General features: G+C 61.9%; 1 protein-coding gene across 1 annotated transcript; it reads left to right on the top strand.

The window, feature by feature from the left end:
• Window positions 1-9,230: 9,230 nt before the first annotated feature.
• CLBA1 (clathrin binding box of aftiphilin containing 1) lies at window positions 9,231-20,791 on the top strand. Its single transcript, XM_012746476.3, has 11 exons — window positions 9,231-9,518; window positions 9,616-9,756; window positions 10,910-11,135; window positions 12,102-12,158; window positions 12,264-12,333; window positions 12,873-13,000; window positions 13,049-14,013; window positions 15,271-15,416; window positions 17,039-17,168; window positions 18,559-18,675; window positions 20,123-20,791. The coding sequence occupies exons 1-11, from the start codon at window positions 9,231-9,233 to the stop codon at window positions 20,285-20,287; spliced, it is 2,433 nt and encodes an 810-aa protein (XP_012601930.2). The 3' UTR covers window positions 20,288-20,791.
• The last annotated feature ends 2,691 nt before the right edge of the window (window positions 20,792-23,482 follow it).

Here is a 23,482-nt window from a genome sequence, read left to right as displayed (position 1 = left end):
CCCACCAGAGGGCGTGGCCAGGAACCCCACCAGCCCCCTCACTGGCCAGCCTCCTCACTGGCCAGCCCCCCTCACTGCCAGCCGGGGGCCCCACCCTGAGCCCCCCCACGCTTGAGCAGCTGACTGAGGAGGAAACCAGTGCTCTGAGTCACCACCCCTGGCCCAGCCTGGCTAGTGTGGGGGCCTAGGCCTGCAGTGTGCACAGAGAGTAAAGCAGGTCCCTCCTGGGCAGGCTGTGCACACAGCCTGTGCCTCAGTTTCCCTGTGGGTGCCAGGGCAGGGAAGGGAGGGGGAGGCACAGCCCAAGGGCAGGACTGAACCCAAGCAAGGGCCGGGCCAGTGACCCCGAGGGAAGTGGCCCTGGCTGCTGCCCACCTGCCTGTGCCCCCCGAGGGCCCCTCCAGCCCACACTCACCAGCAGCCCCCACCCCAGAGCCCCATGGTACCCCATAAGCTGGGTGTGGTAGGCCCAAGGAACCAGCATTTTTTAACAAGCCTCCCACCCCTCCCAGTCATCCGGACACAAGTGGTGGTTAAGAAACAGCCCCCAAGTCCACGCAAGGCACCCACTACTCAGAGCCCTGGCTACCTGGCCTGCCACCTCCCGGGCACCTCGCCCTGTTGTACCCCTGGACTCCACCTGTGGCCCCTCTCTGCTGTGGGAGGCCAGCAGGCCCCGGCTGTGCTACCTGCAGATCTGCTGGGACTGGAGCTGCCACGCCCTGGCCTGCGGGTGCTGGAGCGCAGCTGGCTGTGGGCACCCGCTCCGCATAGGCAGGCTGGCGCAGGCCGCAGGCTGAACGGCCCAGCCTGGGGCTCCAGGGCAGTGAGGGGTCAGACTCAGCTCTGGGAGGTCAGCAACAGAAGGCCAGGCCCCGGTAAGCAACAACGGCCAAGAGATGAGCCTTCTGGGGACAGCCCAGTACAAAAGGCACAGAAAGGAGCAGTAAGGGGCCCCTACCAGACATGGCAGCCAGGGCTAGGACCCCCCACACCCAGCTTTGCCCCATCACTCCCTAAAAAGGCTGATGTGGCCGGGCACAGCGGCTCACACCTGCTATCCTAGCACTCTGGCAGGCTGAGGCAGGAGGATCATTTGAGCTCAGGAGTTCGAGACCAGCCTGAGCAAGAGTGAGACCCTGTCTCAATAAAAATAGAAAAATTAGCTGGGTGTGGTGGTGCACACCTGTAGTCCCACCTACTTGGGAGGCTGAAGCAGGAGGATGGCTTGAGCCCAGGAGTTTAAAGGCTGTGATGATGCCACTGCACTCCAGCCTGGGTGACAGAGCAAGACTCTGTCTCCAAAAAAAAAAAAGGCTGATGTAAAAACCTAACGGTGGCAAAGCTGGAAAAAGACTCTATTTGCACTGTGACAGGACAGCTGGCCAGGCCTGCTCTTGGGACACTTCCAGTCCCAGACGGCTCTCACCTGGTCACCTGGGAACTTTGCTGCCTGCCACCCCCCAGGTGGGCCAGGGCTGGCTGAGTCAGCACAGTGCTCCAGAGGTCCAGCCTCACTCAGATAAGACTGGGGGTGGCACAGAGTGGGGTCACCTTGCTGCACAGAAACTGACTCCACCTCATTCTCTCCCTGGGTCTCCTGAGCCAATCAGGCAACCCCCAGCCTCCTGAGGACACCTAAAACACACCTGATTCTGGCCACCTCCCCAGGCCCCCCTGGTGACACTGGCCTGGATCACTGCAGTGGCCACCCCCAGCAGCCAGAGGGAGGTTCCCTGCCCACAGCACAGGCCATCAGCCCACCCAGGCCCCTGCTGCTATACAGATGGTGTCGTCCCCCAGCCCAGGGGGCCGTGACCTCCCCTCCTGGCACAACCCCCACCCCCAATATAAGCTCTGCCAGGAGGATGAGCTGTACCCCCAGGCCTCTCCAGACTCCGGGCTGTGCCTCTGCCTGGGACCCCCCAGCCCCCACCCTGGACCCTCCCTTGGACTCTCCCATACTGACGCCAGCGCAGGTGGCTCTTGGCACCACAGCCCCTGGACGGCGATGCCCACAGGAGGGGGCAGACACGCAGGTAGGGAAGGGGTCGGCTGGAGGCCCTGAGCTCTGGAATCAGGACCACTATGACCAGGGAGGGCGCGGCCCCTGACACCCTGCCACTGCTGTGCCCAGTCCTGAGGGCACCCCTGGCTCCCCAGAAGGCCAGGCGCTGGTCCACCTTGCACACCTGCCTCAGCTCCCAGGGACCCTGCGCACGCACCCCCGGCTCCCCGTGGCTGGGCTCAGGGCCAGGCAGGGGCTGGGTCAGCGGAGGGCCAGAGACAGCGCACCGCAGACACAAGACCAGGCTGGCTCAAAGCTGCTGGGACCCCAGGGCCAGCCGGGCATCTCCAGGCGCAGGCGGGGCTGGGCAGCTGATAGTGAGTCAGCCGGCAAGGAGACATTCTCAGGGGATGTGTCACGAAGGAGCCTGCGGTGCTGGTGCCACCCAGGACTGAGGCCTGCCAGGGAGGGCGCCACCTGCCAGTCGGACCCCAACCCCAGAGCAGGTGAGGATGAGGCTCCAGCCCAGACAGAGGGGCCCTGACTCCACTGGGTGGGGCTGGGGCCCGGGGCCCCCCACCCACCCAGACACCAGCACCCGGGCAGCCCCTCCAGCAGGCAGGGCTCAAATGGACACGGCCTGAGAGGCCCCCAGGTGTCCTGTCCCCGGCCGTGTCCCTGGCACCTGGATTGCTTTCTGCCGTGGTCTCCGCAACAGGCCCACATCCAGGTGGTGCCCAGGTGGGAGTGTGGCTCAGATCCCTTCCCGGGCTCCTGCCCAGAACAGGCTGTGCGGCTCTGCCTGACCTCCACCCTGGGAGAGATAGACGTGCCGCTGGAAGGAGTCCCTCCCAGAGCTCTCCGGGAGGTGGCCCCAATGCCACCACCTCACTCTCACAAGCACGCACTGGATCAGCGAGCAGGGCACCGCAGGCTGGGCAGGGCAGGGACCGCAGCCAGACGGAAGGGCGCAACTGTAAACACTGCTGCGCTCTGGGGAGCCTCCTGCCCCACCCCCAGCCTCCTGGGCCCAGCTCCATTTTTCATTTTAGAAAGTGCTTCTGACTATTAAATATTTATCCCAGAGAGGAAGGCCTTGGCTCCTGGCCAGCCCTCCGCTTCCAAAAAAAGAAAAATAAAGTGAAACCCAGAAGCTGAGGCAGGGTGCAGGCAGGGCCTGGTGGCATCACTGCTAGACACTCCCGACGTGACCAGGGACCCCTGGCCACCTTTGGGGGTCGAAGAGGTCAGGGTAGCGTGGCCAGTCCTCACCATGTGTCCACACTCCTTGTCCCCACCCTCCCCCAGTCCACTCCTCAGCCCCCCACCAGGGCAGTTCCTTTCCAGCCAGGACTGCCTTAAAACCTTTGGGGTTCCCAGGTACCCTGGGAATGGAGCCCTCTCTCCCCACTGTGGGCCTGACACCTCTCCCTGATGCCCTCCACCAGTGTGGACAAGCGGTCAGGGAGGCAGCAGCCTGGTGACAGGCCACACAGTGCTAACAGCACATGCCATGTGGCAGGACCAGATCCACAGCTCCCTGCAGCCCCAGGGCTGTGCTGAGGGCAGCAGCCAGGTGCCGAGCCGCAAGACCGCCTCGCGGCTGCCCCCACTGCACTGCCCCTCGGAAAGGCGCCAGCCATGCACACCTCGCCCCAGAGGAGAGACCACCCAGATGTCCCCTCATGGTGTCACTGCTCCTGGGCCCTCCCAAAGCCAGTGGCGGCTTCTTGGGCTGTAGTGGCAGGTGCTCAGGCCAAGCCAGGGCCAGGTGCAGGGCAGGGGCCAGGGCTGGGCAGGGGCTCCCTGTCTCCAGCCACCCCGGGCTCAGCTCTGCCTCTGGGATGGAACCAGCCCGCCCCTTGATAGGCAGGGGTATGACACCCAGCGCCCAGGGGGGTGAACTGGTTGGTATTACAGACAGGAGCCCCGTGTGGGGTTGGCGCACCCAGGGGAGCTCCCTCCCTGGAGGGTAGGGAAGGAGCAGAGCTGGTCCCTGCAGGGAGGCTGGGAGTTCCCAGCATGGCCACCAGGGGGCAGCCTCTGGGCAAAGCGGGTTGACGCCCACCCTGCTCTCCGCTGCAGGCAGAGGCAGCAGGCTCTGGGGGTGGTGCCCAGGGGTATCAGTGCCCGGCATGGCTGGTACAGGAGTCAGGTTTGGACTGGGCAGAAAGGTGAGAGCAGAGGAGGGCCTGGGTCTCTGGTTGCTGGGAGGGGACTGCAGCTGGGAAATGCCTGGACCACATCCCCAGGGGCCTGGCCAGGGGTGCCGGTTCCCTGGTGCAGGGCTGGAGAGGGCCTGGGAATCAGTATAGTGACAGAAGGGGCTCTGACCTGCCGGCCCCCCGACCAGTGCCATAGCAAGAACCACTGACCTCGTTCCCTAAGAGCAGATGGCTTTGTAGGCTGACCCGAGGAGGGACTGCCCCAGACGGGCCAGGGAAGCAAGCACCAGGCCGAAAGCAGGAACTGGCCCTCCGCTGGGAGGGCACAGGCCAGGGCACAGGTAAGAGGCCCTAGACCTGAAGCGGAGGAGTCTTCAGTGCCACGCTGGAGGGAGGAAGAAGTGGGAGGGGCAGAGCAGGGAAGCTGGGTGGGGGCAGGGCAAGGGCCCCTATGTCCTTGGGGCCGTGCCCACCCTTCTCCCCCTGGCCAGGTGGATCCCCAGCCACATGGGCCAGCCACAGGGGAGGAGAGGGCTGGGGGCCCACTAGCCCCCTAGGGCTATCCTTCTCCCACCACTGTCCAGAGAAGTTGGGGCACCCTGGGCTTCCATCCAGGCAGGAGAGACTCAGACAGGGGTCACCTGGGACACTGTGAAAGGAGGTGTTGCAGGGGCCCAGCCTCCCTGCTCTGGCCCTTCAGACAAGCCTTGTGCCCTGCCTGGGTGCTCTCCAGACACGTGGGCAACAGGAGCATTGGGAAGCCCAGCTGCAGCAGGAGGGGCATGCCCTGCATCATGGTCATTGATCTGCTTTCCCCCAGGAGTGGGGTCCAGCCTGCGCCAATGCAGCGCAGCCCCAGCCCCCTTGCCAGCAGCTGGCCAAGTGCCCTGGGTGTGGCCAGGATGCTGCATTGCTGACCAGAGCTTGAGGGACTGCCCCCTGCCCTGCCACACCCTGCCCTCCAAGATGCTGAGACGCCCAGGCCCTGGAACCAGGCCCAGGACAGGTACCCATTCTGTAGCCGGTGGGTACTGACCATCTGGGCTCATCCCTGCAGGCAGCACCCACTTTCCCCTGCCCAGCACTGGGGGACCCTGTGGCCTGATCTCTGACCCTACACAAGACCCTCACCAACCCCAAACCTCAGGCCTAGCTCTACCACAGCCACCACCTAGCCAGTGACCCAGCCACACAGCCACAGCATGGACACAGCCACCCTGGCAGCCCTGGCCCAAGGCCCCAAGCGACAACTCCTGGTCCAGCTGGGCTGCTCTCCCCCAAACAGGTGAGAGGGCACGCCTGGCAGCTCCCCTGGGTCCCGCGGCCGCGGCGGTCACGCCCCACTCAGACACGCGGCCCTGCTCTGGAGCTCCGCAACGCCTCCCCAGGGGGCCGACAACCTCCGGAGGATTACAGCAGGGGGTCCCCGATAGAGAGAGGGACAGGTACAGCCAGTGACAGAGACAGAGGCAGAACCACAAAGCGAGTGGTAGGGACGAGCAGACACCGGAGGGACAAAGTGAGCGGCAGAGACAGAGACAGAGCGGGAGAGAGGGTGGGGACCGCGGCAGGGACAGGCAGTAGGCGAGGCGCGGGAGGAGGGAGGCAGAGCCCCGAGCAGCCAGCGGAGGCCCAGAGCGCGCGCGAGACCCGCCCCAGGCCGCACGGCGCCGCGCGGAGCCCTCCCGGCCGGCCGAGAGGAGCGGGCTGCAGGCGGGGAAGGCGCACCGCTGCTGGGGGCTCCCGGCCAGGTGGGCAGCACCACGTGGAAGCAGTCACACATCGCGGCGCCGGCGGTGCGGGCCACGCCCGTAGCGTCCAGTCGCGGGTTTCTGCTCCGGCGCACCAGGCGGCCGGGGCGTGCCGGCTCCGCACTCTGCCTCCGGCGTTCTGCGCTGCTGCGGGACAGCCAGGGACTGCGACACCCAGCGCCCCGCGACCCCGCCGCCCCCGGGACCCCGCCCCGCCCCGCCCCGCCACTGCGGAGCCCGCGGGCCTCGCCACCATCCCATTCAGCCCATTGGCTGCGCCGCCGAGGCCCCGCCCCACAGGCCCCGCCCCCGTCAGACCCGCCCCACATCCCGGCCCTGGTCCCGCCTCCGGCCCCGCCCCACAGCATCGGCCCCGCCCCGTCCCGCCGGCTTTGGGGTCCCGCGAGCCGACTTTGGACCCCAGCCAGGGAGGGGCCTCCAGACCCCCGCGCCGAGGCCCTGGACTGGCCGCTGTCCTCACCTCCCGGCCCGGAGGAGACACCGCAGTCGGGGGAGGGAGGGCGGCAGGTGCAAGGACGGGGCAAGACATGTAGTGAGGACAGGCGGGGAGTGCGGGGCGGGAGTGGGCCGGGCACGACACCCGCCGGGAGTTATCCTTTCCGCCTATTCTTGTCAAGAGCCTGAGGGCTGGGACACAGTGGCGACCAGGAGCCCCTGCCCTGCGCGGCGGCGTGGGGGCCCAGTGTGGAGAAGACACAGGTGAGCTTGCAAAGGTGCGACCTCTGCAGGGGGCTGCGCTGCGTGGGGTGTGGTGAGGGGGCCTTGCAAGGCTCCTGGCAGAGAGTCTAAGCTGGGACCTTAGAGGCCTCGTGTGAGACAGGCATGGTGCAGGAAGAGTGCTCTGGACAGAGGGAACAGAATACCGTGGGTGCAGATGAGGGTAAAAGGGCTGGGGCTGAAAGCTCGGCTTGCGAGTCTGGGGGCAGGGCAGCAAGGCTGTGGAGGCGGCTCCTGGGGCAGGAGGGGCCACCTAAGGCTCCAAGCAGGGCCTCTGAGGTGGGTGAGAGCAAGGAAAGACCACCCAGGGGGCCGAGAATGAGGGAGGCACTGCGGGGGGTCAGGGGCAGCTGGACCAGGGCAGCGACCAACAGACCAGGAGGGTCGGGATCTGCACACTCTGGAGAGGAACTCGTGAGGACAGGGGTGGACAGGGCTAGGCGCTTCCCTGGGCCCTGGCTTGGCACCACACGGAGAGGGGACATCTGGGGGCACGGGCAGGAAGGGGAGGGCCCAGGAGAACTCTGTCCCAGCAGAGCTAGTGAGCTGAGGCCTGGCCTGGTATGGACCCGGGGGAGGGCACATGGAGACAGGAGTGGAGTCTGACAGGGACTTCGAGGGGACAGTGGGCTGGAACAGACCCAGGAGAGGACAGGCACCGCCAAGGACTGTGCCTGGCCCAGACAGACACATGGACACACGCGCACTTTCTTCTGGGGTAGGAGGAGGCCAGTCTAGACAGAAGGGGTGGGCAGACACGCAAACACACCTGTAGATGAGATCACACACTCACCGGATACACAAACACGGGTCACTTTGGATGTGCCCCCATGCACTTAGAGACACACACAAACTCACACGGACACTAGCGAACATGCTCAGGCCCACGTGCATGGCTATGCCCGGCACAGGCACACACCTCCCCATGCAGGCGCGGACGCACGCGCAGGCTCACTCGGGGCCATGCCCATGCAGGCGCGGACGCACGCGCAGGCTCACTCGGGGCCATGCCCAGCAGGCAGGACCCAGCTGAGCTCACTCCTGGCAGTTCCCGTCAGCCGGGCTGCAGCCACCAGGCAGCCTTCCAGCAGTAGGTCGGACAGATACTCGAGTCACTGCCGGGAAAGGGCCCTGGCAGCCTCCTCCCCTTGGCCCATGCACGATGGGGCACAGCCCTGTCTCAGGTGGGGACACTGGGCACAGGTCTCATACCCCTGTTGTGGCTGAGCAGTGTAGCCTGGGGGCCAGGCACCCTGCACTCACCCCTCTTTCTGGGACCTGCAGCATCTGAGACCTGCTCTGCCCACCAGGGGGTCACTCCCTGGGTACAGGGAGAGCACTGTCATGGTGCCTGGGTGTGTACCCCTGTCCCCGGGTGTGTCCAAGCATTTGCCCAGGTCTGGCTGGGGTCTTGGCTGGCCCATCCTGTGTGCCTACGATCTGGTGACAGGGCTGGGGAGTAAGGAACAGTCTTGTGGAATCTACACCTTCATGCACAGACCCACCTTCCTGTGCCCAGCCCCGCTAGGTGTGTGCCCCTGGTGGGGTCAGGTGGCCTCACTCTGTCAGGCAGGTTCCACACAGGGCTATGGTGGCTCCCGTCCACTGTGTGGGGAGGGTGAGGATGGAGCCCTGGTGGGGAGGGGGCCTGCCCCCAGCGTGACACTGAGCTACCCGAGTGCTCCCCCAGCCCCTGTTCCCCTTCGCCAAGACAGGAGAGCCCTCGAGGCTGTCTGGATGGGACCAAGTGAGAGTGCCACCTCAGTGTGGCGAGCCCTGCGCTGGCATCATGGGAGTGTGGGACACCACACTTGGGAGGGCTTGTCCCTGGTCCTGCCCCTCAGCCTGGGACAGCTGAGGCCCCTCTGAGTTGTGTCCGCTGGCCTGCCCACCCCTGGCTCAGACACGGTCCCAGAGCCTGGCCTAGCATGCCCAGGCCCACGGGCTTTACCCGCCCACTCCCACCGGCCATGGTGAAGGGCCAGCCGAGCTCGCCTGCAGCCTGGCAGCCGACTCAACGTGGCTCAGGGCCCTGGGCTCAGGATGGGGATGGGACGGACCCCTGGCCCCAGGGCTGCCCCTCTCCGTGCTCTGGACAGAGGCCTGGCATCCTCGGCAGTACCAGGGCTGCAGCTTGGCCATGGCTGTCACTGGGACCAGAGCTGCCACCCCATCTTGAGGGCCCTCTCCTAGCTTGTGGGTTGAGCTGGGCATGTCCTGAGTAACAGACACCTTGGGATGTCTGTCCGGAGAGTTCCCTGCCTCAGGGGAGCTTACCCCCAAGTACTGCTTGCACCCCGGGAGCTCTATGTCACGCAAGACGTCCCCTGGTGCATTGCACCCCCACAGACAGGCAGGCTGCAGCCACGTGGACAGAGCCTGGCCACAAGTCAGTCTTCACTCCCCAGTGCCCAGCCAGAATCCCTCCACCCCCACCCCAGAGCCTCGGAGACCCTAACCTGGCTCCAGTGGCAGCTGTGGGAGCATGGGAGAGAGGGAACCTCCCCTCTCTGGGAACACATGCCTGGCTGGGGAAGGCCACAGCAGCTGGGCTTGGCTCGGGAATCGATGCCCGTGCTCCCCGCATCACTGCACAAACCCAACTCGGCCACCCTTGGACGGTGGGAGGGCGCCTGCTACAGCCTGTGGTACCACGTGCTATCTCCCCTACACACGCAGGCTCCACCTCCCCCGGGGACCACCAGGATAGGGAAACTGAGGGCCACACCCCAGCCCTGGCCCAGGGCCCACTGGTTGCCCACAGCCTTCCTGAGGCTGGGCCCAGGTCCGGGATGCGGGCACAGGAAAGGCCTGGGTGGGGAGCCCCAGCCGCCGCCTGGCTGCCGTCCTCCGCAGGCAGGCAGGTTGCCTGCGCATCCGTGATTGATGTCTGCCTGCAGCAGCTGCAGCAGCATAAGCAAAACAGCCCAGCCTGGACCCTGCCCCGCCCCAGCGCAGCCGCAGCCCCGTGCCCAGTGGGAGGGAGCATCTGAGACCTCCTCAGCAGCCGCCTGCCCCCACCACGGGCCCTCAGTCCTCTGCACAGAGAGCAGGGGAGGGCTCCAGGCTGCTGGTCCGGCACCTGAGAACTGCTGTGAGCAGGTGGGGACACTTATCCACCCAGCACCCCTCTTGGCTGACCACACCAGATGGCCCCTGACCTCTAAGTGCCTCACTCTCCCCCAAAGCTGAGTGCCTGTTTCAGGCCTGGGCGTTGTCCACAGGCCCCTCCTCCACACACACGCAGCTGGGTCCGCAGCGGGCTCCGGAAAGGGGCCGGTGGGGCGTGTCAGGGAGCTGAGCTCACTCGTCCAATCCCAGGGTTGGTTTCTTTCAATCCACGGTGCCCACCCTCTGCCGGAGGACTCAGCAGTGGGCCAGGGGGTAGGGGGCAGAAGTGGGGACACGCAGTCTCCCCGACTCGCCCGAGGGACTCGGGCCTGAGGATCCAGAGGAGCAGGATGTCTGGGTGCTTCTGGGATGAGGGACCTTTCCCCAACCAGTCTTTGCTCCTCAGGTGATGCTGGGAGACGCCAAGATGGCCGTGGGGCTCTGGGTGGGGCGGCACCTGCCCAGGACTGAGGCTGGCCCCTTCCTCCGGAGGCTGGGAGAGGGGAAGCTGCCCCCCCTGTTCAGCAAGGGGGCTCACGGGCGGCTGGAGTGGAGAGAAAAATGCAGGTTGCCCACCATGTGACAGACCGGAAGCAGCCTTCGGAGATGGCCCTGCTGCCTTGGAGCAGCTCCGTCTGTCCTGCAGGCCCTTTGCCAACTGTAATACCAAAATCCCTGCCTAGTGGGACACTGGAACATCATTAGCATAATACAAGTTGCATGAAGATACCATGTCAAAACCTTGCGCCACTAACAGGGAAGGGATTTAAGGCAACCTCCCAGGTGGGCAGATGCGGATTTTGCTAGAAGATCCTGAGGAGGAAATTCCTGTGCCACCCGGAGCAAGCGCCCCAGTAAGTAACCCTGATAAACTCATCGACCTCCTCAGCTGACCTGTCGGAGTCATCCTCTGCTCTCTGGTTCCCTCTCAGTTTGGGGGATAGTTTTTCTATATTGTCCCAGGATTTTCCTGAAATAGGAAGGTAGCCAGAGAGGAGCATGGGAGGGCCACCTGGGCTCCTGATCCTGACCACCCTGCACCTGCTCCTGCATGGCCCCTCGGGGAGTCATGGCCTGTCTCTCACACCCCGACTTTAATGGGGTTCCACCCCCTTGGGCCCGGTCTCCCCCAACAGCTGGAGCCATTAAACTTCAGCAGCAGCCTGCTCTACCTGCCACCCCGGAGCCGCCCCAGTGGCTGTGCCGTGAACAGGACAGTTGCCGAGACACTGCCCAAGGAGCAGGGGCCGCCCACCCACTACCTGGGCTGTCCCCAGCCTCCTGCAGCCAGGGCTGGGCACCCAACATCAGGGCAGCTCTGCCTCCTCCTCTGCATTTCAGCTCCCCAAGCAGCACCTCATAGTGAGGCAGCCAGGGCTCACTCCGGTGCATTAGTTTCCTGTTGCTGCTATAACAAAATACAAATGTAGTAGCTAAAATAACATACAGGCTGGGCACGGTGGCTCACGCCTGTAATCCTAGCACTCCGGGAGGCTGCGATGGGAGGATCGCTTGAGGTTGGAGTTCAAAACCAGCCTGAGCAAGAGCGAGACCCCAATCTCTAGCAAAAATAGAAAAATTTAGCTGGGCATGGTGGCGAATGCCTGCAGTCCCAGCTACTCAGGAGGTTGAGGCAGGAGGATCCCTTGAGCCCAGGAGTTTGAGGCTGCTGTGAGCTATGATGATGCCACGGCACTCTAGCCCAGACAACAGGGTTAGACTCTGTCTCAAAACAAAACAAAACAAAAAACATATAGTGCATTTATTCTCTTCCAGTTCTGGGTACTGGCAGTGTGGTGTTCTTTCCGGAGGCTTCATGGGAGACCCATTTCCTGTCTTCCCCAGTTTCTAGAGGCTGCCTGCAGTGACCTGCAGCACTCCGACCGCTGCTTCCACCCTCCAGCTCTCTTTAAACTGCTGTCTCCTTCCTATAAGGACCCTGTGACTACACTGGGCTCAACCACAGAAGCTAGGACCATCTCTGCATCTCAAAATCCTTAATTTAATCATCCCTGTAAAGTCCCTCTTACCTGAGAAGGTCGCAGGCATAGTCACAGGTTCTGGGGATTAGGACAGACATCTTTGGGGAGCAGTACTCAGCTATGAGCCCAACCTTGGGCCTGTGGGCTGAGGACTGAAGCCTGAGGAGGCTGCATTGTTCCTGGGTCACTCCACCCTCCAGCCACCCTGGGGCCACAATGCTCTCTACCTGGAAGCCGAGGCCCAGAAGGGTGTGGGGGCTGGGGGTCAGGAGAGCTACTGCAGTCCCAGCTCTGCTGCTCACACAGGCCTTTGGGCCTGGCCTCAGTCTCTCCACCTACACACAAGGACATCACTCCCATTACCCCATTTCCAGCTCCCTGGACCTCAAAGATACCGAGGACAGTAAATGAAGGACGCAGGCACTGGAATGGACGCGGCCCGCTGGGGCCTGCAAGCAAGCTGAGGCAGTGTCTGCAGGCCCAGACGCTGTCTGGTCACCACCCTCAGGGGCACTGCGGGTGCTGGTGGTGGCCGAGCCAAGGCCCAGTCCTGGGCAGTCTGACCGCAGAGCTGCATTGTTGGCTGTTCTGCCCCTCAGAAAGGGGAGGCAGGAGGACATGGTCTAGGGTGCAGACAATGATCTCATCTTGTCATTTTTGAAATTAAAATTTTCTGTAGCTTGGCTGAGAAGGACCAGCGAGGGAGTGCGTGATTCATACAAGAAGGACAGGGACCAGACAGGGGCCAGGGAGGTCGTGGGGTGGGAGAGAAGGGAGACTGGAGGTAGACTGGGTGGTGGGGGTGCGTGGATTATGGCTCCCACAGCAGGATGGCCGTGCGGGCCAGTGTGGAAAGGCCTGGGCGGGGATGAGTTAAGGTCACTCAGGTTGACTTCAAGAGACTGGGGGTGGGGCAGATGGGAAAGGCCTGGAAGCCCTGGGGGAGACAGCAGGAGGAAAGGGCCCTGCCCTGGGACTGGCCCAGGGGCAAGGCAGCTCATCAGCCCCTGCCCTGAGCGGGTATTGGCAGGAGCAGCGCTGCCCCGGGGCTGGCCAGTGACCCGGCGGGCAGGACACGGCTGGAGGGGAGGGCGGCACCGCTCCTCCCGCTCGGCAGGCAGCGGACCCCCTTCCCGGAGAAGCGGGATCAGGGGCCCCACCGTGCAGGCAGCCCCTCGGCGGCGGGCCGGGACGCGGCAGGGGTGGCCGCTCTCACGCTTAGGGCCCGCGCGGCTCCACGTGCCGGTGCATGGGGAGCGCGCGGAGACTTGGCTCCCCGCAACTGAACGGCAGCCACGCTGGGGCCGTCACGGAGGCGCGGAGCCCGACGGCCGCTCGCCCAGGGCCCGCAGCAGCGGGCGCGGCTCGGGGATTCCCGCAGGGGCGGGGTCGGCTCTGGCCACGCCCCGCGGCGGCGTGCTGACGTCACGCGGCGGACGCCGGACGGGCGCGCGCCGTTGCCGGGCAACGCGCCGGCGCTGGGCCGAGGGGACGCGGGCTGGCAGCTGCGCCCGGCCGGGCCCGGTGGAGGCAGAGGCGCCGCGGCGGCGGTGGGTGCGGGGCCCCGGCCGCGCGGGGACCCTGCGGCCGCGCGCGCAGCTGCCTTCTCGGACCCCGTGCAGGCGGAGGCCCGCGGCGCCGGGCGCCCTCCCTCGGGTCCCTCGGACCGCGGCCGGCGGGACCTCGCAGCCCGCGCGGGAGGAAGCCCGGCCCGGCAGCGCCCTGCGTGCGGTCGTGCGGGCCCCGCGGCGGGGAGGGCCGGCGGCCGGGCAGCGCGGCTCGGCGGGCGCATGTGTCCTGAGCCGCTTCCCGGCCGGTCTGCGCGCCCCGGCGGCTCCGAGATGCAGGGCCCGCTGGAGTCGGGCGCACAGTCGTGGGGCGGCCGCGCAGGGCCAGCGGGCGACGGTGCCCTCCGAGAGGCTCCGGGGAGGCGGAGTGGTGACGACGTGGGGTGGGCGAGGACCCGCGCCAGCCTCCTCCTGCGCAGCGGGAAAGCCAGCACCCCCAGGCCCGGCGAGGGCTCCACCTGCACCCCCGGCCTTCGGGACCCCGGGGAACACAGCACCTGGGGGGAGTTCGAAGGCTTCCGGGAGTCTTCTGCAGAGGCCGGGCAGTTCCCTCAGTCCTTTCAGCTCCCGCAGAGACCCGCAGAGCCTCCGCCACCGAGAACCGCTTCCACCCCAGAGGAGTGTGGTTCCCCCACGCTGTGCCAGGGTGGACCTTGGGTGACAGGAGCCGCTGTCGCCCCACCTTCCGAGGTATTTCTAAAGTGCTGGTGTCGTCACCCTGTCAGTGGGAAGTGCTTTGCACTCTGAAAGCTTTGGTGCGCCGGCCAGAGAGGGGCCACCAGCCTTGGAGGGTCTTATCTCCTGGCCTTCCTCCCTGGCCGTGTGGTTACTGCCCTGTCCCCCCGAGGCCAGGCAAGGAGTTGGCAGAGGAGGCTGCAGAAGTGGGTCCCAGGAAGGCCAGATGGGAGCCACCCGAGCCTGATGCTTGCTGGGACCCTCCTCCCCGGGCTGTCCGCTCCTCAGTGGTGGGCTGTGCTTTGCTGGCCCCAGTTCAGGGCCTGTGGGGAAGGAGCTTTTTGTCTGAATTCTGATCTACAGTTAGAAAGTCTCACAGATTCTACAGTCACATCACATGTCAGCTTGTGAGAAATGAGTTGGTGCTGCCCCGGCCCCTGGCCCTTTCTGAGCTGACTGCCCGGTGTTGACACTTTCGTGACAGCCTCCGAGCCTTCCTTTCTCGTCTTCTTCTTGTTGCTCCTGTTGTCTGCCATCTCTTCCCAGATGGCTCACCCCAAACACCGTAAGAACGAAAGACAAAAGCTGAAGCACTTAAGGAGGGAGATAACGGTGTTGCCGGCTCTCAGCTGGGCCGTCTGTTTCCTGAGCTGGCTTCCCTGGACCGGACAGTCAGCTCTGCTGTGACGCTTGTTCTGAGAACGTGATTGATTTATTAGGGAACAGTTTGAACTTCGAATCCCCCAAGAAGCTAGGTGGATGCATAAAACTGCATCCAGGAGGGAGGCGTGTCAGAATACCTGAAATGTGCACGGGCAGCCCTCAGACACCTGCCAGCACCTGTTCCCTGCACCCATTCACACCTGGTGCTGGGACCACACCCAGTCGAACGGCCCTCTTCCCACCACCCCACACAACTCAGCCACGAAGCTCCCCACTTTTCCAAGCACAAGTGCTGCGTTTATTGTTGTATGCAAGTTCATGACCAATTAACACGGAAACGGTGCTGACGTGGTGAGGAGGCGTCTTTTCTCATGCCACACTGATGAAGTTTGAATGTTGTGCCCCATTTTCCCATGAGCCCTGTGTGTGTGTGTGGTTCTGCATCACATGGTGATTTTTACCAATGAATATGGCAAGTGGTGGTAGCACTAATGGTATAATCACAAATTTCATTTGTACCCAAATTATTTATTTGGAATAAGGTAACATAATGTGTGTACTTCTCCTAAATTTGACATGTTTTTTGTTTGTTTGTTTGTTTGTTTTCAGCCCCTTCTCAGCTATGAGGACATTTTTAAGTTTGCTTTTCAAGAAGTATCAGTTCCACAGGCAACTGAAGATGTTTCCACCTTACACCATTTTCTAGAAATAAGCAGTGAAGAAAAGCCTGGCCTTGAATCTGTACATAAATTTTGGTAATGAACTTACATTGGAACTGTTTGTTATAGCAACTCAGCATTTGTACTTCTGTTTGATAAAAGCAAGTGTGGTTTTGCTTTTACCTCTATCTAGAGCATCCTGTCTCCTGCAGCCCCTGCCATCTGGGGGTCGTAGGGGCCTCATGAGGAGCGGGCAGCATGGGTGAGGCTCTTGCTGTGGCCCCTCCTCTCTGCACCCATGTTCAGTCACAAACCCCTCTTCCAGCTCCTTGGGTCCCTGGAGCAAGTGGACCCAAGCAGCAGCACCTCTGTCTCTGTGAGTGCTGGGGCAGTGGGCAGAGGAGCCTCCTAGGGGACTTGGCTGAGTGGTCACTGCAGCCTCGTGGTCCTCAGCAGCAGTTATAGAAACACCCCGGGAGCAGTGGAGGCCAACCAGTGCTCTGGAGCTCCTGCTCCAGCCTGGTCAGCCCCAGGGCTGGTGTGAGGGGACTCGCAGAAGCAGCTGTTTGCAGATGGCCACTTTCTAAGGACACACTGTCAACTGAACTGTGAAAGGGAAACAGTGCTAGAGTGGACTGTGCAGCAGTGGTTGAGAAGCTCAAGACATGTTGGCCCAAAGCCCAGCGGGAGGTGAAGGCTGGAGTGAGCTGGCTTTCCGTCCCTGGCGTGGCTGTGGAGCCCGTCTCCCAGCAGCAAGGGGGAAAGCCTGGTAGGCGTGCAGTGGCAGCCTACACCTCTGAGCTCTGGCCCTTCAAGGCCTCTGCTGGGGTCCAATGTGGTCTAACCCAGCGTCTGCCCCAGGGCACTCTCCGCAGGGGCCTGGAGACTGAAGCCCAGAAGGCTGCAGCCAGCGCTGCCCAGATGGCCAGTGTGCCCTCTGCTCATGGTGCTTCTGCAAGGCACGATTCCTGGGGAGAAACTGCCAGCAGTGCAGCCCTGTGAGCTGGAGGGGTGGGGGGTTGATGTGCTGACTTCCCTATCTCAGCAGCACCAGGCTGGGGGCCCAGAGGCTTGGGGCATCCTGGATGTCGAGACCGGGCAGGCTGGACACTCAAACTGAAGGCTGGGTGTTACTCTGGGGGAGTAGGACACTTAGTGTGTTCAGACACTAGGGTGTTTTGGAAATGACTTGACATTTTGCATGTCCTGTCTCCTACACCCATTTTCCCTCCCCTGCCAAAGGGAGCTTCCCACAGGCAGACCCCTCTGCCGTCCCCCACGGTACGGTCAACACGGCGCGTGGCAGACGCCCACCGTGTGTGTCGCTCATTCTTCCAAGTGTTCACTGCACTTGTGGCTTGTGAGCATCTGTTCTGTGCCCAGCATAGTTCTAGGCACTTGAGTGACAAAACTAGCAAAACATCTGGCCTCGTGGAGCTTGCGCTCCTTGGAGGGGACAGCGGCTGCCAGGGGACGGGCTCTGTGGGGAGGCGCAGCAGGGGGGGGCAGCCTCGTCTGAGTAGGTGTAGAAGTGAGCAACGAACCAGACGTGCCGTGCTCCTGGAGGGCGAGGTCTGTAGAGTCCTCATGGCCAGCGCCTCTGGCTGTGAGTCTCTGCGTGGATGGCGAGGCCGGGCCCTCTGCGTGCCTGGGGCAGGCTCCAGGGATCTGTTCGGAAGGCTTGTTCAGCCACATTTCAGTGACTGCGTGTTTTCCAGTTCCGAATCTAGAGCCCTGTGGAGAGCCCTTCAGAACACAAATGCCACGTCCGTGTCACGGTGCCTCTGGAACGGATCCCACTGCCAGGAAAACTACTTTCTTGTTCTCGGAATAGACGCTGCTCGGAAGGTGAGGTGGTCTGGGTTGAGACGGGGTCCTGGGACTGTGGCTGGACTTGACGGTGGCTGGCCACCCTGTGGCCACAGCACACTTGGAGGCCATCTGCCTGGGACAGGGATGGGCAGTGGAGAAAACACCTTGGTCTGCAGCAAGGCATGCCTGCCACCAGGACCTCGAGGTCCGAAGCCACTGACCTCTCAGAAGGGTGACTCTGGCAGAGTGGGGGTGGGGACCAGTGAGGCAGTGGCAGAGTGGTGAGGGGAGTGGGGCATTCTTCGGACTTGGGCACCATGCCATGCTTAGACACCTGCCCCTGCAAGGCTCCTGCAGGAACTGGGGACGGACGTGGAGACTCGATCTGCACGTGGGTTTGGGGCAGTGAGCGAAGGTGCTGTGGCAGAACCCCGTTCAGCACGCAGCCTCCGGCGTGGCAGGCGACTCCTGGGGAGCTCCCTTGGGAGGAGCTGTGGGAAGGTGGGGGAGTTGGCGGGGTGGGGGATGGGCAGGAGCCTTCCCTACTCGGGGGCTGCCAGGGCGCATCTGCACCCAGGTGCTGAGGGAGGCGGGGTGTGGGCACCTGCGCTGGACACGCAGGAGGTGAGGGGAGGGGGCGAGCTCCATCATGGACAGGCGGCATAGGAGAAATCATCAGTATTCGGGAGCAAACACCTCTCGGTGGGGTGGCTGTGCTTGGCATGCAGCCGAGAGGCAGGTGTAGATGTGGGGTCACCTGGGCATGGGTGGGGTCATAGCCACGAGCTGGCCCCACACACGTGTCCAGGCTCCAGGATGAAGCCCAATATATTGCCAAGGTGGGGAAGCTCAGGAAGGGGTGAGCCAGAGGCCGCAGTGAGGCACGTCACGGGCACACGTTCAAGCTCCTGAGTTACTGAGGATGGTGCAGAAGATGCAGATTATAGTGAGGGCCACCTTTGGCAATCCAGATGGATTTTTAAATAATGTGGAAATTTTCAAACCTGGGAAACTCAAAGGGCCAGCCAAGCAGGCAGACTGGCCCTGGCAAAGATGGGCTTGAGAACAGTTGCCACGGTCGGTTGCCCATGGGCCACACTGGGCTGGCAGGGAAGGAAGAGAGGAAGGAGGTTGCCCCGGCTGCATCACGCTCAAGGAACAGAAAACCAGGAGGCTGGGAAATGTGGGGGCAGCGCCCTCAGCAGGAGGCTTGGGGGTGGGACAGCTCCAGGCGGCAGGGCAGGGTGAGGGGGTACATTGTCCTGAGCTGGCCCTGAGGATGCCCCACAGCCCTGGCAGGGCGGCCTGACCCCCAGAGGGGCCAAGACAACTGCAGTTTTGGGATGAGATTTAGTAGAGGGCTCAGGTAAAAGGAAACGGGGAAATGACAGCTGTGCTAACTGGCCGACAGGGTCTCTCTCCTCAGAGCCTTTCTGCAGGTCAGGGCCACGTCGCAGAGGGCTCCGACCTCAAAGAGCCTGAAGGACTCCTTGCTGTCAGCAGCTTCCGTCTCCACCACTGCAAAGCCCTGATCCAGACCAAGGTGAGTGGTGTCCAGGAGAGGCCGCGGGCGGCTGGGCTGGCTGGTGTCTGCACTCGAGTAGCCCCTTCTCACGTCTGTACTTCAGCCACTTACTTTTCTTCCTTTAATTCTTTGCACCTATGAAAAACGAACGTGTCTATCTAGGGCAGACAGGCAAAGCGTTAACACCACTGCAGGTGCCAAGGAATATACATGTGCCACCACAAAGACCAGTAGGACACAGGCCCGGGAGACGAGCAGGTCTCGTGGGAGGACTGGCAGGAGGCCGAGGCAGGTGGAGAGGAGAGCTGCAGGGAAGCCGCGATGCTGGGCGTGGGTGGCCAGGCTGTGACTACTGGGCAGGCATGCGCGCTCCCTGTGGGCCGCTGTAGGAAGCAGGTCAGACTGGCAGCCACGTGCCCCCGTCCAGTGCGGGGGCACCTGCAGGGTCTGGTCTAAAGTTCCCACTGCAGTCACTTTGTCACATCATCAGAGCAGGGCTTGAGGGCAGGAATGGGTCATCTTCCTGCAGCCCTCTCTTTATTAAGGAAGGAAAAGCCTTTCCGGGCTGGGCTCTTGTGCCCGCTCTTTGGCCAGGTATTGCAAGAGGGGCGAGGTGCCCAGGCCAGCTCACCTAGCTTCATGCTCAGCCCAGGACCCAGAGCACTTGGGGCTCACCACTTACGCCCAGTGGACAGGGAGCAGTGTGGGTGCTCGTCAGCACGGAGAGGGATGTGCAGGGAGGGGCAGTGTAAGGTGCTGCCCATGGCCCAGCAGGTGGTGACAAGGACCCGAGCTGGAGTAGAGCCAGCAGGAAGGTCACGTGGTACAGGAGGTGGCCAGTGCCAGCTTCTGGGCCAGAGCGCAAGTGTGGCACTGGCCAGCCAAGGTGGGGCAGGCGCCCTTGACGGTCAGCCCACAGGTGACAGGTGCCGAGGCACACATGAGAGGGCCCTCCTCGCGCTGGGCCATCCGTCTGCTCTTTGGAAAGTACCCTGGGACAGGAGGGTTGTGTCACAGCAACAAGCCATAAGGACAAGTTCATGGCTGTCAGTGACGACAGCCAAGCCCGGGGAAACGTCCAGCAGCCGTGTGGGGGAAACCGTGGTGCGGGGCAGCAGCGGACGCTGCGGGCCATGGGCCTGGGAGGCGGTGGTGGCCTCCACAGCAGTGCCAGTCACAGAGCATGAGGGCCAGAGACCCTGTGTGAGAAGCGGGCCCACCGCTGTCTCGGGGGCTGCAGGCCAGAGTCAGAGGAGCATCAGGAAGCTGTGCAGTCGCTCAGGAAGTCGGCGGGGGCAGGGGCACCGTGTGGGAGGGTCTTAGGATGACAAAGGACAGAGCGCTGAGGGGCCTAGAGGCGGCTGGCTGGGGGGTGATGGGCCGGGGCAGACGCCCACGCTGGCCTTTCTAGTGGCCTCTCTGGTGCCACGTGTGCGCGTGCCTGACCGCTGTCCTCCTGCCTCAGCTCTCAGGGCCGCCCGGCAGCAGACAGGGGGGCCTCATCACATACAGCCTCTTCCTGAAGACCCCCTTGTGTGGACACGGGCAGTACATCACCATTCCAAGGAAAAAGAAGATTTTCACTCCACGAAACCTAAAAATGACATTCTTTAATAGTGATGTTTGCTAAAAACCGGAGTTCTTTGTAACTATGAAGAATTTTACATTTTCTTACTAATTTGGTTTGGTCCTGGAAACCAGAACTATCACGCAGCTGCTTCCCAAGTCCCAAGTCTGCATCCTGGGCTCTCTCTGGGCGGGGAGCCGTCCTGTGCCTGAAGCTCGCCTCAGGCCTGGTCAGGACACCCACAGGCCCCCGCCTGGTGCAGGTGCCGCCGGGCCTGGTGGGGGCACCTGGGGATGGACACCTCAGTCAGACTGTGAGCGCAGAGGAGGATGTTGAAGTGTCATTGTGGAGAGGCTGCAGTGCCCGGAAGGCCTCTGTCTCACACTCTGCCCCTGCCCCGCAGCCCCGAGGACAGGCCTCTCTCCCGCGTGGACGGGGCCGCACAGCACGACGGGCCGCAGGTTTTTCCTGGCTCTCTGCCCAGGAAACTGTTCTCTTCCAAGGGCAGAGCCAAGCAGTCAGCACTGACTTTTGTAAAATTTTACTAAATAAAATGGCCTGGATGTGCTTGTTCTTGGTGAGGCTCTGTAGAGGCTGATGCCTCAAATCTTGTCCCCCAGGGGCGGCCTGAGGGGGCTTGCAGAGAGTGACCACCTGGCAAGGGCCGGGGTGCTCCAGGTGGGACACCCCACTGTCTCTGTTCTAGCCAAGGCCACTCGGAAGATGCCAGGGTTCCTGTCAACTCGGTTGTCAGTGGGGACTCGTGCAGCGACCGGCAGGTGTGCCTGTCGTGAGGGGGAGGCTCTCGTCCCTGCACAAGCCTGTCTGGCCCTGGCCACCTAGCTGCGCCGGCTTTGAGGTATGATGAAGGGGTAACTCGGATTTCGTCTTTGGTGCCAGAAGCTTGAGAAAGCTGCTTTAGTTGTTCATTTCTGACCTGAAGAGGGTGTGAATTTGGAGACTTTTTTTTAACATGTTGCTTCCTTCAAAGGCACTGTCTTTTGGGGGCCCTCTGGTCATGCCCTAGATTCCTAACCTTTGGTTTAAAAGTTAAAGACTTTAACAAGCCAAAATATTCGATGCTGCCTTCTCCCACTCAAGGGTTCAGATCCAGGCAGCTGCCTCTCCTCCCGCCACTGGCTGTCTGTCGGGACCCACAGGCCTTTCTCCTGACCTCACGGCAGGCTCCAACTGCACAGGCTCCCAGTCTGAACTGCCCCCACCCCCACCCCCCCACCTCCACTTCTCAGTGTCCTGTCAGTACGTGTGGAGCCACCATGGGTCCCCAGACCGGCACCCCCCAGTCCACTTGCCAGTCTGGCGGTGACTACTCGAGCCAAGCAGGATCTGACAGAGGCCATAACCACTGGTCAAGCTGTAAGAGATGGACCAGAACAAGCCCAGTATGATCCAGAATCATGGTTCAAACAAATCAGAGCAGAGTCTACAAAGAACCCTAAAATGACTAAATAACAAGCCCTTTAGAGAGAAAGGGCCCAGCTGCTTCCCTCCTTGGTGGGGCAGTGGGCATCAGAGGGCCCTCGGGGACAGGGGTCGGAGGGCAGGCCAACCCTCACCTGCCGGGCAGGCTGGCGTGGGGAAGGGGAGCCAAGGGATCCATCCCCCCAGGTGCACAGGCCTCCCTCAGCAGGTGGCGGAGAAGGGGAGCTGAGTGGGCGGGAACAGCCCCCAAAGGCAGAGGGAGAGGCACAGGGCAAGGGGTGGCAGTGGAGAGTCGAGTCCAGAGATCTGGGAACGCAGCCGGCAGTGACCAAAGCTGCTGGCTTGGCTGTCAAGTACAGACGGCACCCTCAAAACATCTGCAGTCCCAACTAAAGCTGCCGCAAAGCCAGATCCAGCTCCAGGGAGGGAAGAGCCACTCGGTTTCCACTCCGGTACCGAAACAAATATTGTTTGCTTCAGCCTCTACAAAGCATCTAGCCTACAATAAGACATTACAAGACACACGAAAAAGCAGGAAGACGTGGGCCTCAGTGAGCAGTGCAGAACCAGAAACGGCCCCGGGGTAAGAGGACAGTCAAGGGCTGTGAGGAGCTATAACAGAGGCGAGGCCATGGACACACTCAGCAGAAACATGGAAGCTTTCAAAGAGAAAATGAAAATGCTAGAAATGGAAGATATAGTATCATAAATGAATAATTTTTTTTGGAGACAGGGTCTTGCTCTGTTGCCCTGGCTAGAGTGCCGTGGCATCATCGTAGCTGACTGTAACCTCCAACTCCCGGGCTCAAGCATCCTCCTGCCTCAGCTCCCGAGTAGCTGGGACTACAGGCATGCGCCACCACGCCTGGCTGTGAACGAGTCTTTAGATGGCCTTAACAGCAGACTGGACACTGCAGAGGAACAATCAGTGCACTTGAAGACTGGTTAATAGAAAAGATCCAAACAGAACATGTAGAGGAAAAAGTAGGGAGAAAAAGTAACTGTGTCCAAAGGTCTGTGGGCCAATGTCAGATAGCCTAACCCAGGTGTAGCTGGAGTCCCAGAAGCAGAAACAGAATAATCAAGAAATACTGGATGTCCCAAAAGTCACCACCATACATAGGGAAATGGGACATCGTTGCTAAATGTAGTCTAATTTGTGGTCTCCATAGAAAGGAAAAATTCTGTAAAATTTTGTAATGAATATTTTGTAAATAAAGGTACATTTAGCTACAATGTCCCATTTTCCCTATGTATAGCGACTTTTGGGACACCCTGTATTTGAGGATTTTATGGCCAAGAACGTTCCAAAACTGATAAAAGATGCTAATCTACAGATCCAAGAATCTCTTTAACCGCAAGCTGGTGAAACATGGAGAAAAACCACACCTAAACACATCCTCCAGGTCTTAAAAGCAGCCAGAGTGGAAACAGAAGATTCACATAGGAAAGCAATGACAGAGCCACGGCTCACGTTTCACCGGAAACAATGGTATCATCCCTCAAATGAGAGGCTGCTGTATCTTCATGTTGTCCAACTTCCTAAAACAAATGTGCATTACTTTTTAACTTTTAAAATCCTAACTCCTGGCTGGGCATGGTGGGTGGATCATGCCTATAATCCTAGCACTCTGGGAGGCCAAGGCGGGCTGATTGCTCGAGGTCAGGAGTTCGAAACCAGCCTGAGCAAGAGTGAGACCCCGTCTCTACTATAAATAGAAAGAAATTAATTGGCCAATTAATGTATATATAGAAAAAATTAGCCGGGCATGGTGGCGCATGCCTGTAGTCCCAGCTACTCGGGAGGCTGAGGCA

This window comes from Microcebus murinus, chromosome 6 (genome assembly GCF_040939455.1).
Source record: "Microcebus murinus isolate Inina chromosome 6, M.murinus_Inina_mat1.0, whole genome shotgun sequence".
Classification (NCBI taxonomy): Eukaryota; Metazoa; Chordata; class Mammalia; order Primates; family Cheirogaleidae; genus Microcebus; species Microcebus murinus.
This window is presented reverse-complemented; position numbering and strand designations above follow the sequence as displayed.

Excerpts from the sequence above, each read along its gene's own strand:
- CLBA1 (XM_012746476.3), top strand. The coding sequence starts at position 9,231 with ATGCCCGTGCTCCCCGCATCACTGCACAAACCCAACTCGGCCACCCTT. Across the intron at positions 14,014-15,270 it reads CTGTCGCCCCACCTTCCGAG|CCCCTTCTCAGCTATGAGGA; the intron begins GTATTTCTAAAG and ends GTTTGTTTTCAG. Across the intron at positions 17,169-18,558 it reads GAATAGACGCTGCTCGGAAG|AGCCTTTCTGCAGGTCAGGG; the intron begins GTGAGGTGGTCT and ends CTCTCTCCTCAG.